At 48.1% G+C, this 15,662-nt stretch overlaps 1 protein-coding gene across 1 annotated transcript; it reads left to right on the top strand.

Moving 5' to 3' along the window:
• Window positions 1-309: 309 nt before the first annotated feature.
• LOC120676925 lies at window positions 310-14,940 on the top strand. The gene is made up of 2 exons (XM_039958271.1): window positions 310-913; window positions 14,748-14,940. Exon 1 carries the CDS (start codon window positions 391-393, stop codon window positions 895-897), a length of 507 nt encoding a protein of 168 aa, XP_039814205.1. The 5' UTR covers window positions 310-390; the 3' UTR covers window positions 898-913; window positions 14,748-14,940.
• The last annotated feature ends 722 nt before the right edge of the window (window positions 14,941-15,662 follow it).

Raw genomic sequence — 15,662 nt, 5'->3', positions numbered from 1 at the left:
CTCAAGAATTGGCCGTTCAGACCGACGTTGCTGCACCTCCGATCCCTTGTGTACATAACAAACTTGACACAAGCGAACACTTCAACAACCACCTCTGCACCTACCGACCAACGCTAGCCGCGCACGCGGCCACGCAGCTTCTGGGAAAGCAGGAACTGTTAGAGCTTCTGAACATTTCTCCGCTGCGAATTATTATCCTGACCCCTCAAAAAATTTATTTTATCTTGCCTGCGCACGTGACGGCAGCAGCTCTCGGCAACAATCGTATAAAAGGAGAGCCGCCGTGATCATTCGGCGCAGCAGCTCGATCAAACCTAGCTATCTTCTCACCAGGCACACACCGGTACGATCAGGCCGACGACGCGATCAGCGAGCGGGCCGGGGGGACAGATGGAGGCCGAGGCCTTCCCGATACGGTTCACGAAGGGCATCAGGTCCTACTGGCGCCGGCGCGACTACCAGCCCGCGGACGGCGCCGGCGCGGCGTCCCGCGGCAGGCGCCGGCGCAGGCTGGTGCGTCTCGGGGACGGCAGCGGGCCCAGGCCGTGGGCCGTGCGGCTCGGCGGCATGTTCCGGGTGAAGCGCCGCCGCGGCAGGGCGCCGGCGCCGGCCCCGGCCGCGCCCGTGGCCAAGGCGCCCATGCGCGTGCTCGGCCGGATCCGGGACGCCTACGTGGACGTGATGCTGGGCGCCGCCAAGACGCAGCCGGCCGCGGCGCGGGCGCCGCCCACCGCGGCCGGCGCGCTGTGGAAGAAGCGGGTGCCCACGCGCCGCTCCAGCAGCAAGGCGCAGCAGAAGGCCGACGAGCTCGGCCAGAGGCTCGTCATGGAGATGTACAAGTCTGTGCTCGCGTCCAGGAACGTCTCCGGCATGCTCCGTGCGTCCGTGGCGCGGTAGCGTGCATCTGCGGTGGACGTGTGTGACAGAACCGCCAAATTAAAACTCAAATTAAGCTAAATGGCCATCATTTGAACACATCAGGCACATTTGGCTTAACGGTTTAATTTGACAGTCCTTTCGAAACCGACATTCCGATCGAAACAAACACCAGTAGTCCCACGCGAAGGTGAGCGCAGGCAGTATAAACATGACGAGTACATAAAAATACGATTACAATACCGAGTATAGTACATTAAGTTCTACAACCCTGGTTTCATTACATAACAATATACAAGAGTAACTTTATTTTAAAACAAAGTCCGATATAGGAAGCCTGACGACTATACTACACCAAACGCAGTATCGAATCACACACTCAGCCCACGGTGTGTGATTTTGTAACCAGCAAAGACTAAACATCTGGTCCGGCCACCTCCCAACCATCCGCGCCAAGCTGTATAAACTTAGCACAACAAGGGCAGAAGTCGATCCCATCCTGACCTGAAATGGTTTAAGCCACAACCCTGAGTATACTAATACTCCGTAAGGCTTACCCGACTATGGGTATACATAGCCCATTATCTAGACATGCACGGCTTTCTGGCTGTGGGTTGTTTTGCGGAAAAGCAATTAAGAGTGAGTCCTTACTTTCATTATTTTAGCTCAAGATTAAGGAGTACCTATTTTCTAAGGTTTGCACTTCTATAACAATCAGTGTGGAAAAACAATTGATTAGGTACAACTATACCGATCATCTCAATCACTTCCATGTTCTTACTACGATGTGACTCGAGGATCAAGGTGCTCATGTCCGCGAGCGACTGACGGCGAATCGATCCGATTTAACCTTGCAAGGTGGACCTAACCAACACGGCACGTATTTGCCCCGTCGGACTACACATACCAACCATTCCCCTCCCCGCCTCGAACTACAGGAACCAGCCCAACGACATATGGTCAGCCGAGCTCAACGTGAGACCACCAAAAGTAAACATCTGCATCCCAATTCTCCGCGACTACTCGACTCGCCCCAGGAGTTGGGTGCGGGTTCCTGTACTTTCGAAGCAAGGCAGTACTCGGCTTACCGGTTTCGACTACCTCCTACTCCCGGTATGCGGTTAGTACAATTCAAACCTGATCAGCAGGGCCGACAACGGTACGGTCCTTAACCGACACAGACGGGGCTAGACAGTTCCCGTCCGGTCTCCAATTCTTTTCCTTTCCTCCATATTCCAACAATCCATAATCAAATCTTAAAGACATCCTATACCTCGCGAGTAACAGGACATTACTCGACTTCTACCGAATCCTATTTTAGCATGGCCTAGATAACGACATATGCATACTAGTATTCCGACCAATGGAACCTAGGAATTATGCAACTAAGGTTTCATCCAACGCCTAGAAACTTAATGCATAAATAAGTAAATACATAAATAACATTTCATGAGTTAAAATATTAGGTTATGCTCCGGGGCTTGCCTGCGGGCTGCTGCTCAGAGCTAGTGTCAACTGGGCCTTGGGCCGGGTCGTCACGAAACGCCTGCGGGGCTGGCTCCGTCTGCTCCTGCGGCTCCGCGATCACCTCGTATACGACTTCCTCGGTCGCGGATTCTATATGTATGCATATGAAACAATGAGTAAATGCTAACATGACTTTGCCACTAGAGGATAAACATTAAACAAATTAACAATTTACATAAAAGGATGCAAATATAGTGATAAATAACTTTAACCCTAAGTGCTAGGAACAATTAGAAGCTAAATTATCAATTAGAGCATGATTTATTATAAAACAAAATATGACCAGCAAAGACATTATTATTTGCCTCTTATAATTTGCATAAAAATCTACATGTAAAATAAATATCATTATACCTATACATATAATTAAGTTTGGTCACATATTATATTCATATACTAAACTAGGTCCTATGTGTATGAAAATTTTATGGTGGATCACTCATGTTTAAAGTAAGCTACTGCAAAAATTTCATAATTTTTAGATTAACAAATCTATAGAAACTAATTAAGCAAGACTAAACACAACCTAAATTCTTGCAGGGGTAAAAAGGTCATTTTGCCACTGTGGATATTTTTCCTCTATAGATCTTACTTTAACAAATCCAACAAAATTTATTTCATATTTTTCGCATTTTTCCTTGAATTTATATGGACTTTACCAATTACAGCCGAAATAAAACACAAAATAAAGAAATCCCTTTAACCCCTGACCCGTGGGCCCCTTTGGTCATTGAAACAAAACAGAGGGGGGGGGCGACCCGGCCAGGCGAGCACTCCATGGCGCGCGCTCGCCGGCGCAGGGAGGGGGCGAGGCCCGCGGCGGCAGGGCCGACGGCGGCCTGCGCGGTAGCGCAGCGGCAGCGGCGCGTGGGGCCCGCGCGCGCGGCCCTAGGCAGCGGGGTGGCTAGCGCGCGGCGGTGCCCCAGCGGCGGCACGGGGCAGAGGAGGCGGCGGCGCGGCTCGTGCCGGCGGCGGCGAGGCCAGGCGGCGGCGGAGCGGCGCGGGGTGAGCAGAAGAGGGCTTGGACGGGCCTGGTGCGCGCGCAAACGGGGCGGAAGGCGGCGCAGAGGCGGCTCGCAGCGCATGGCGGCGACGGCGCAGTTCGGCCGGCGGCGACGTGGTCGAAATCGAGCGTGGAAACTCGGTGAACGTGGAAAAGTAAGGGGAGCATGAGCTTCAGTGAATCACCTAGGGTCGATTTGAGCCGTCAAGTGAAGAAATCGATGATCGGACGAGGGAGTTCGACGGCGACCAGAGCTCCGAGCGGCTTCAATGGCGGGCGGCCGGGGAAGCTTCGGTTCCCGGCGATTTGGTCGATGAGGCTCGCGAAGGAGGGGTCGAGGAGGAAGCTAGGAAGGTTGTCGAGCTTCGGTTGCGGTGGATTTGAAATCCGTGGAGCGGAGCTCGCGAATCGGCGGGAGACAGTGAGCTTGCTCACTCGCCGTTCATGGCGACCAGGGAAGGAGAAGGGGAGGGGAGCGAGGCGTAAACGGGAGTGAGGGCAGGTGGCGAGCTCGGGGGACGTCGTGGGCGACTTGGCGGCGTCACCGACGGCCGGGAAACCGGGATCGGCGTACACGACGGCAAGCACAGCGGTGGGGAGCTTCGGGAGAGCTCGGGCCATTACTGCGACGTGCAGAACAGGAAGAAGTATGGGAGAGGGGAGGGAGAGACTGACACGTGGGGGCCACGTGTAAGAAAATTTGTTTATTTGAATTCAAATTTTAGGATTGTTACAATCCTTCCCCCTAAAAGAAATCTCGTCCCGAGATTTAGGAGAAAAGTGCCGAATTGAAAGGAAGTCGGAAAATCATATACCTTGGTATAATTGGAGCAACTCAGGACATTTGGATTGAACAAATTCCTCCGTTTCCCAGGTAGCTTCTCGCTCTGAGTGATTACTCCATTGTACCTTATAGAAATTGCTAGTTTGATTTCGAGTGACTCGAGTCTTGTGATCAATAATTTTCACTGGATACTCTGGATAGACAAGATCGGGCTCCACTTGTAACTTTTCTATGTCCATTATCTTGTCTGGAACACGGAGGCATTTCCTGAGCTGGGAGACATGGAAGATATTATGAACTGCGGATAATTGGGCAGGAAGTTCCAGGCGATACGCTACCGGCCCACATCGCTCGATGATAGGAAAAGGCCCAACATAGCGAGGGGCGAGCTTTCCCTTCACACCGAACCGTTGGACTCCTCTCATTGGAGATACCCGTAAATAGACATGATTTCCCACTTGGAACGAGATCGCTTGACGTTTCTTGTCCGCATAGCTTTTCTGCCGGGATTGGGCTATTTTCAAGTTCTCCTGTATAATCCGGACTTGTTCTTCCGCCTCACTGACCATATCAGGGCCGAATACATTTCTTTCTCCAGCCTCTGACCAATTCAATGGAGTTCTACATCTACGTCCATATAATGCCTCAAAAGGAGCCATTTTGATACTTTCCTGATAGCTGTTGTTATAGGAGAATTCAGCTAAAGGTAGGCACTCATCCCACTTTTTACTATACGAGAGTACACAAGCCCGCAACATATCTTCCAAAATTTGATTAACTCTCTCGGTTTGACCATCGGTCTGGGGATGATAAGCTGAACTGCGGATCAGTTGTGTACCAAGAGCGGCGTGGAAATGCTCCCAAAACCGAGCAATAAATTGTGTGCCATGATCTGAAATGATAGTTTTTGGAATCCCATGAAGGCTCACAATACGGTCCATATATAGTTGAGCATATTGCTTGGCCGTATAAATAGTTTTCACAGGATGAAAATGTGCAGATTTGGTAAGACGGTCAACAATAACCCAGATGGAGTCGTATCCTTTTGAAGTTTTGGGTAAGCCGACAGTGAAATCCATACTGATGTCCTCCCACTTCCAAGATGGAATATTCAAAGGCTGAAGAGGACCTGCTGCTTTCAAATGGCTCGCTTTGACCCTTCTACATGTGTCACATTCAGACACATAATTAGCAATCTCCCGCTTCATTCTGGTCCACCAGAATCGTTGCTTCAAATCTTGATACATTTTATTGCTACCCGGGTGGATAGAATACCTAGAGAGATGAGCTTCATCAAAGATTTGTTTTCGGAGCTCTAAATCTTTAGGTACCACCAAACGATCTTTGAACCATAGAATTCCAGCCTCATCTAGATGAAAACACTGCACCCCCGGGTCATTTTCCGCAAGTCTTTGGCGAATCTTTTCCATCCCGACATTATGTTTTTGAGCAGAAATAATCCGATCTCGAAGAGTAGGTGAAAGGACCAAATTATCAAGACTGCCTTGCGTGATGATCCCCAAGTTTAATTTTTCCAGTTCATAACAAAGGGTCTCATTGAAAGGTACAATAGACAGGCAGTTGCACCGAGCCTTGCGGCTTAAAGCATCTGCTACCACATTGGCCTTACCCGGGTGATAGTGAATCTCCAAATCATAATCCTTAATCAATTCCAACCATCGCCTTTGGCGTAGATTTAGTTCATTCTGGGTGAAGATATACTTGAGACTTTTATGGTCCGTATATATGTGAACAGGATTGCCCAGAAGATAATGACGCCAGATCTTCAAAGCATGAACCACTGCTGCTAGTTCTAAATCATGAGTGGCATAATTTTCCTCATGTTGTCGGAGTGCTCGGGAAGCATAAGCAATTACTCGACGGTCTTGCATGAGGACACAACCTAAACCCGTACCCGATGCATCACAATATACATCAAAGGTTCGAGTAATATCAGGTTGGGCTAAAACAGGAGCAGATGTCAATAATTTCCTCAAGGTCAGAAAAGCCTGATCACATTTATCGTTCCAATTAAATTTCACCCCTTTCTTGAGCAACTCAGTCATGGGCTTAGCAATTTTTGAAAAATCCGGAACAAATCGCCGGTAATATCCTGCTAGCCCAAGAAAACTCCGAATTTCCGAAACAGATGTAGGTGCTTCCCAATTCAAAACATCTTGGATTTTACTAGGGTCAACAGAAATTCCATTCTCTGAAATGACATGACCCAGGAATGGAACCTCTTTTAGCCAAAACTCACACTTGGTGAATTTGGCATACAACTTGTGTTCCCGAAGACGCTGGAGAACAATGCGAAGATGCTCAGCATGTTCTTCTTCATTCTTGGAATATATAAGAATGTCATCAATGAAAACCACGACAAATTTATCTAACTCGGGCATAAACACCGAGTTCATGAGATACATGAAATGAGCTGGGGCATTCGTCAATCCAAATGACATAACGAGATATTCATAAAGCCCATATCGTGTGGAGAAAGCTGTCTTTGGGATATCTTCGAGCCTAATTTTTATTTGATGATAGCCCGATCGAAGATCAATTTTGGAGAATACCTTGGCCCCGACTAACTGATCAAACAAAATATCAATTCGGGGAAGTGGATATTTGTTTTTGATAGTGACAGCATTCAAAGGCCGATAGTCCACGCACAACCTGAGGCTTTGATCTTTCTTCTTAACAAAGAGCGCTGGACAGCCCCAAGGTGAAGTGCTAGGACGGATATAACCCTTATCAAGCAACTCCTGCAATTGCTTCTTTAGTTCTGCTAACTCATTGGGTGGCATACGATAAGGTCTTCTGGAAATTGGTGCCGTTCCCGGTTGCAATTCAATGGCAAACTCTATCTTACGGTCAGGTGGCATGCCTGGTAAGTCATCCGGAAAAACATCCGGATATTCACACACCACTGGTATTTCAGCCAGACTTTTGGCCTCAACCTGATTCACTGTGGATGTCGAAGGTATATGGTCCACCAGATTCAAAGTCATAGAACCATGCAGAGGAGAATTAATGCGCACAGACTGAGAAAGAGTGTCCAGAATGACTCCATGAACCCCCATCCAATTCATGCCTAGAATAATATCCATTTTCTGAGTTGGTAACACTATAAGCTGTGTGGCAAAAATATTTCCCTGTAACTGCAAGGGTACTTGCCTAACAAATTGATTGGTAACTAAATGCCCCCCGGGTGAATGAATATTGTACGACCTTGATATATTTTCCACTTCCAACCCAAGTCTACTAGCACATTCATTGCTAATGAAAGTGTGTGAGGCACCAGAATCAAACAATACAGTAACAGGGAGATTGTTAACTGAAAACATACCCGCCATCACTTGAGCTCCCTCAGGAACATCCTCTAGCGTGGTATAATGCACGCGTCCAGGCTTGAAATGAGCCACTTTCGGCTTCTGATTGTGCTGATTAGAACCCTGAACTTGTTTAGGTGGCATAGGACATTCACGTGCAAAATGACCAACTTGACCACAGTTGTAACAGGGAGGGAAATTAGGGCGTACACCCTGTGGCTGCACCCACGTCTTCTGCACATTTTGCTGAGGCACCGGAGATCTGGCTACCCCTTGAGGTTGTGGGTACTGAGGTGGTCTATATCCCGACTGATACTGTGTTGGCCGATAACCCGACTGCTGTTGTGGAGGCCGATATGTGGCCTGATACTGTACTGGTCGGTACACCGGCCGATGCTGATAAGGTGCACGAGGGGGTCCGGTCTGAATTATACGAAACCTCTGGTTTGCTTGACTAGAAGTTCCACCCACTGGTGCCTTCCTCTTTTTCTCTGCTTGGTGAGCTATACGGGCGTCCTCTTGAGTGATAGCCCCATTGACCAGCTCACTAAAAGTGTTGAATTTGAACATGATCAAGCGCTCCTGGAGCTTGCTGCTAAGCCCCTGCCTGAAGCATGCTTGTTTCTTTTCATCTGTTTCCACATGATATCCAGCATATTGAGACAAAGTGTTAAAAGCTTGAGCATATTGTGTCACAGTATTATTGCCCTGTTTCAGAGCCAAGAACTCATTGAGCTTCCTGCGAATCACCCCTGCAGGGATATGATGTGCCCTGAAAGCTTCCTTGAACTCATCCCAAGAAAATCGAGTGCCAGCAGGGAACATAGCTACGTGATTATCCCACCACGTACGTGCAGGACCTCTGAGTTGCTGAGCTGCAAATGATGCCTTGTCATTGTCATCATACCGATATAGAGTGAACTTGGACTCAATGGTCCGGAGCCAACTGTCAGCTTCCAGTGGCTCATCCGCCTTATGGAAAAGCGGTGGCTGAGTACCCAAGAACTCCTGATACCCAGGGACAGGCGGCTGGTGATGATTATGATTTCCATGCCGCGGTGCAGCACCCTGATGAACGAGCTGACGGAGCAGTTCCGTCTGTTCATCGCGCCCAGTCAACATGGCCGCGATTGCCTCAACCAAATTGGGAGGCGGTGGCAGCGCATTAGCACCATTGGGCGCAGAGGAGTCATTATCGGTGTTCGGCATTCTGCAATTAATCATGAATTGATTAGTCCCAATACCTTGATTAAATTAAATAATCATGATAGCAACTAATATTCAATTCATGAAAAATGCTGAATTTAGAACACCGATTAAATAACTCAACAATTGTATCACCACTTTTATGCCCCAAAATGGGAATAAGAATAACTGGATCATGCATGAGGGAGGTAAAATCATTTTTGCATCAACTAGTGAATACGAAATAGGCCCCAACAAAATCTCAATATCACAAATCTTCGCGGTATAAATTTGACAGTATCTCCCAAACTATACGTCCAAAAATTCATAACTTTTGCAAGTGAGTGGTTATCGGAATACTCTACAACTTTTGTATAACGCGCGTTTACCGCATGGACTGTCTTCACGAGTTTTTACGTACTAAACTTCGGAATTACCATAAGTCGAACGCTAAGATGATATTTTACAATGGGATTACACACCTACAAACTCAGTCCAAACATATACAAACCACCGTCCTATCTTACATCAGAGTTATTCTATCATACTACAAGATCTAATTGTCTCTCATACATTTACCAAACTACAATACTATGTCAGCCCTTCCTACATCCGAAATCTAGCTACTCAACGCGGCGGCTGGTACTCGAAGACACGCTCAACCTCGATCCCACGCGCGCGTAACTCCTCCTGCAGGCGTCCCACGTTCTGCTCGTTCACTAAGATGGCTGTGGACCCTGCCTGAGGTGGAACGTCGTTCTGACCGACGGAACTCTCTGCATCAGACATCTCCTGAGGCCCAACTCCTGACTCAACACCTGACACCTGAGGTGGTGGCTCAGGTGGGGCTGCGGCCTGCTGCTGCTGAAGCTGCAACTGGTGCACGTTCCCTAGTGCAACCTGAAGCGCGTCCTGTAAGTGGTCAGCTAGAGCCTCCTGGTCGTCCACCTGCTCAGTCAACTCCTCAATCTGCTGAGCCTGCTCCGCTAGCTGCTCTGTCTGCTCCGCTAGCTGCTGTGACTGCTCCTCTAACTGCTGTGACTGCTCCAAAATCTGCTGAGCCTGCTCAACTATCCTCTGCTCCTGCTCCCAGAACTGCTGTGCCAACCCCACTACCTGCTGACTCTGCTCTGCGAGCTGCTGGCTCTGTCCTAAGATCTGCTGAGTCTGCTCCTGTGCTGTGGCGTGAGCTGTCCGAAGTCCCTGCCGGTAGAGTGTGTTCTCACTCCTAAACTGGTCGCACACACCCAACATACCGGCGGCGTAGCGGGCGATCCTGGCCAAAGCTGGGACGTGGCCTGGAAGAGTAGAGTCCAACAGAAGAGAAAACCGCTGCCTCGAGTACTCAGAAGTCACTCTGACAGGAAAACCAACCGTCGAAGCAGAGTAACTCGCAAAGATGGGCTCCTGCTCACAAAACTGGGTAATAGCCATCGCAGCTGCACGATCCCAGACGCTCAAAATCTCAGCACCCTCAGTGTGCACCTCCCAAGAGTCTGACGGAAAGAGACCGAGGCGTGCCGGAACTCGCAGGCGAGCCTCCCAACCAGAGATGCCCCCCTCGGAGGACACGCGACCGTAGTACTGGGGAGACTCAGTGTGGCCAAACTCCTGGAGCACCTCCCATAGCAGCACGGGAAGGCCCTCACGGTGAAGACAAGTGGAACGCACCCACCCGTCCTCGTCAAAGTGGAAGTCCGACAAGGCTGCCATCTGCGAAAAACGCCGACAGCGGTAAGGAACACTTCCAACAGAAAATACGAACTCATAACTCATAAAACTGTAAACATTTACATCACTCTAGAGAAACATAAATTCTTTTAATTTCAAACTTCCAACAAAAACTCACAACACAAATCACTCGCTACTCCACTCTTATAATGCAATGAATGGTATTATGCATGATCGTCCTACGTCACTCTTCCAACAAAAATCGCCGACAATAATAGGGCAATATACGTGGTCTTTCGGTGGCAACATACGCTCTCAATTATATAATCGATTTCTACACGCCTTAACTTACGCGTTCGTTTGTTAGTGTACCTGCAGAAAGCACATGATATACATATATATGCATATATCCACGACTGGACCCTTCGTGCCAGCACACACGAACGGCCCCCATGTGTCCTACGCCACATGGGTAACGCATATGCAGTTGCCCACATATTCACACATACATCACCATCCACTATAGAGATGGCGCCCATGCGTTTAACGCTGCATGGACAGTGCTGCATACGTTACCGAGGCAACGTATTCACTTCCCGTACAAATCGCCTTACGGGACACCCAAGGGTACACGTGTCCCAAGGTACACGGTCATAACCAATCGTATGACAGATTTACATCTCGTAACATTGCCTTACGAAATGGCCGTGCTCATAATCACACGGTGGGAAGTCCGCGCTCCATATCAGGCGGCAGATAGCGACAGGCTCATTTGAATGGAGCCTTATCACCTCCTCGTATGCTCATCATACGGGACCCGCACACGTATGAAACACGTGGGCTATTCTAAGGGACTACTAAGAATGCTCACCTTGCTTACCTCAGCGTAGGTGCGTCGTTACAACATTAAGTAAGGGTTGTGCAAGAAATTAAGGTTTAACCGAAAGAAATGTGCTGGAAGTCAGTGAATATAAATATTGCCACCAATTTATAAATAACCAAATACTATGTAGGGCTTAATACGGATTTAATCGTAAAGCGCGACTGAAACGATTTTTCTTTATACCCCAGAAATTCATTTTTAATCTTGAAAATCTAGAAAATAGTCACATCCATACTACCCCTGGTGTATTTCGGCTCTGATACCAGCTGTGACAGAACCGCCAAATTAAAACTCAAATTAAGCTAAATGGCCATCATTTGAACACATCAGGCACATTTGGCTTAACGGTTTAATTTGACAGTCCTTTCGAAACCGACATTTCGATCGAAACAAACACCAGTAGTCCCACGCGAAGGTGAGCGCAGGCAGTATAAACATGACGAGTACATAAAAATACGATTACAATACCGAGTATAGTACATTAAGTTCTACAACCCTGGTTTCATTACATAACAATATACAAGAGTAACTTTATTTTAAAACAAAGTCCGATATAGGAAGCCTGACGACTATACTACACCAAACGCAGTATCGAATCACACACTCAGCCCACGGTGTGTGATTTTGTAACCAGCAAAGACTAAACATCTGGTCCGGCCACCTCCCAACCATCCGCGCCAAGCTGTATAAACTTAGCACAACAAGGGCAGAAGTCGATCCCATCCTGACCTGAAATGGTTTAAGCCACAACCCTGAGTATACTAATACTCCGCAAGGCTTACCCGACTATGGGTATACATAGCCCATTATCTAGACATGCACGGCTTTCTGGCTGTGGGTTGTTTTGCGGAAAAGCAATTAAGAGTGAGTCCTTACTTTCATTATTTTAGCTCAAGATTAAGGAGTACCTATTTTCTAAGGTTTGCACTTCTATAACAATCAGTGTGGAAAAACAATTGATTAGGTACAACTATACCGATCATCTCAATCACTTCCATGTTCTTACTACGATGTGACTCGAGGATCAAGGTGCTCATGTCCGCGAGCGACTGACGGCGAATCGATCCGATTTAACCTTGCAAGGTGGACCTAACCAACACGGCACGTATTTGCCCCGTCGGACTATACATACCAACCATTCCCCTCCCCGCCTCGAACTACAGGAACCAGCCCAACGACATATGGTCAGCCGAGCTCAACGTGAGACCACCAAAAGTAAACATCTGCATCCCAATTCTCCGCGACTACTCGACTCGCCCCAGGAGTTGGGTGCGGGTTCCTGTACTTTCGAAGCAAGGCAGTACTCGGCTTACCGGTTTCGACTACCTCCTACTCCCGGTATGCGGTTAGTACAATTCAAACCTGATCAGCAGGGCCGACAACGGTACGGTCCTTAACCGACACAGACGGGGCTAGACAGTTCCCGTCCGGTCTCCAATTCTTTTCCTTTCCTCCATATTCCAACAATCCATAATCAAATCTTAAAGACATCCTATACCTCGCGAGTAACAGGACATTACTCGACTTCTACCGAATCCTATTTTAGCATGGCCTAGATAACGACATATGCATACTAGTATTCCGACCAATGGAACCTAGGAATTATGCAACTAAGGTTTCATCCAACGCCTAGAAACTTAATGCATAAATAAGTAAATACATAAATAACATTTCATGAGTTAAAATATTAGGTTATGCTCCGGGGCTTGCCTGCGGGCTGCTGCTCAGAGCTAGTGTCAACTGGGCCTTGGGCCGGGTCGTCACGAAACGCCTGCGGGGCTGGCTCCGTCTGCTCCTGCGGCTCCGCGATCACCTCGTATACGACTTCCTCGGTCGCGGATTCTATATGTATGCATATGAAACAATGAGTAAATGCTAACATGACTTTGCCACTAGAGGATAAACATTAAACAAATTAACAATTTACATAAAAGGATGCAAATATAGTGATAAATAACTTTAACCCTAAGTGCTAGGAACAATTAGAAGCTAAATTATCAATTAGAGCATGATTTATTATAAAACAAAATATGACCAGCAAAGACATTATTATTTGCCTCTTATAATTTGCATAAAAATCTACATGTAAAATAAATATCATTATACCTATACATATAATTAAGTTTGGTCACATATTATATTCATATACTAAACTAGGTCCTATGTGTATGAAAATTTTATGGTGGATCACTCATGTTTAAAGTAAGCTACTGCAAAAATTTCATAATTTTTAGATTAACAAATCTATAGAAACTAATTAAGCAAGACTAAACACAACCTAAATTCTTGCAGGGGTAAAAAGGTCATTTTGCCACTGTGGATATTTTTCCTCTATAGATCTTACTTTAACAAATCCAACAAAATTTATTTCATATTTTTCGCATTTTTCCTTGAATTTATATGGACTTTACCAATTACAGCCGAAATAAAACACAAAATAAAGAAATCCCTTTAACCCCTGACCCGTGGGCCCCTTTGGTCATTGAAACAAAACAGAGGGGGGGGCGACCCGGCCAGGCGAGCACTCCATGGCGCGCGCTCGCCGGCGCAGGGAGGGGGCGAGGCCCGCGGCGGCAGGGCCGACGGCGGCCTGCGCGGTAGCGCAGCGGCAGCGGCGCGTGGGGCCCGCGCGCGCGGCCCTAGGCAGCGGGGTGGCTAGCGCGCGGCGGTGCCCCAGCGGCGGCACGGGGCAGAGGAGGCGGCGGCGCGGCTCGTGCCGGCGGCGGCGAGGCCAGGCGGCGGCGGAGCGGCGCGGGGTGAGCAGAAGAGGGCTTGGACGGGCCTGGTGCGCGCGCAAACGGGGCGGAAGGCGGCGCAGAGGCGGCTCGCAGCGCATGGCGGCGACGGCGCAGTTCGGCCGGCGGCGACGTGGTCGAAATCGAGCGTGGAAACTCGGTGAACGTGGAAAAGTAAGGGGAGCATGAGCTTCAGTGAATCACCTAGGGTCGATTTGAGCCGTCAAGTGAAGAAATCGATGATCGGACGAGGGAGTTCGACGGCGACCAGAGCTCCGAGCGGCTTCAATGGCGGGCGGCCGGGGAAGCTTCGGTTCCCGGCGATTTGGTCGATGAGGCTCGCGAAGGAGGGGTCGAGGAGGAAGCTAGGAAGGTTGTCGAGCTTCGGTTGCGGTGGATTTGAAATCCGTGGAGCGGAGCTCGCGAATCGGCGGGAGACAGTGAGCTTGCTCACTCGCCGTTCATGGCGACCAGGGAAGGAGAAGGGGAGGGGAGCGAGGCGTAAACGGGAGTGAGGGCAGGTGGCGAGCTCGGGGGACGTCGTGGGCGACTTGGCGGCGTCACCGACGGCCGGGAAACCGGGATCGGCGTCCACGACGGCAAGCACAGCGGTGGGGAGCTTCGGGAGAGCTCGGGCCATTACTGCGACGTGCAGAACAGGAAGAAGTATGGGAGAGGGGAGGGAGAGACTGACACGTGGGGGCCACGTGTAAGAAAATTTGTTTATTTGAATTCAAATTTTAGGATTGTTACAACGTGCCGCGAACGCGCCCAGGAACAAGTCTTTCACATTCCTTTCTTGCTTCCGGTTCGCCTCTGTACATGTTACGTTTTGCCCGTACATCCATAAAGCATGGGGTTGCTATGCTGAAGTTCTCCAAGTCCTGGTAATTGTAGCAATCATGGTAAGTTGGTAACCGCTTCAAAAGCTCTGTAATTACACTCCTTATCTTTTGGAACATTTTAATTCTGTGTCAAGAATGTCAATGTGCGATATGATTCAGAGAAAAAAAACAAGAATCCAAATAAGGGTAACACCGAGAGCACCTAAAGGGGAAATACCGGGCGCTGTGCATCGTTTGAGGGTTTGGCAAACCATCACCTAAACCAAATATTTTTCATAGTTGGGCTGGCCCGCTTAATTGTATGATTGCTGCGGTACCGGCTAAATAGGAGAGTGATTGTGTGGATGCATGCAGAAACGAAACGACAACAAAGATGATGTTACCTACATGCATACAAATCCAAAACTAAAAAACTATAAGTACTAAACCGAACATCCAAATTAAATTTAAATTATATCATTATTTTTTTAATAAAATTTTCGAAATAAGACTACACTTACCTATATTTGCATGAAAATAAAATTCAAATTGTGGGAACAAATATTAACGACACAAACAAATAATTATGGTGAGATGGGCCATCCAAGCGTCTCTCCTGGCCTGCTCTGTGCTCTCAAAATGGAAAATAGAGCGATCATGGGCCGAGGGACAACGCAGAGACAGGTTGGCTTGTCCATAACTCTGAATGGACAATATCAGCCCAGGTCAATGACAGACCAGTTCGCCAACATATACACTGTTTCAGCCTGGGTCTCGACCAATTTCTAGATCCGCCGCTGAATGAATTATTAATTAATATACTATACTAAATTAATATTATACTA

Source organism: Panicum virgatum, chromosome 5N (assembly GCF_016808335.1).
Source record: "Panicum virgatum strain AP13 chromosome 5N, P.virgatum_v5, whole genome shotgun sequence".
NCBI lineage: Eukaryota > Viridiplantae > Streptophyta > Magnoliopsida > Poales > Poaceae > Panicum > Panicum virgatum.
Note: the sequence above shows the minus strand (reverse complement) of the source record. Positions and strands in the feature narration are given on the sequence as shown.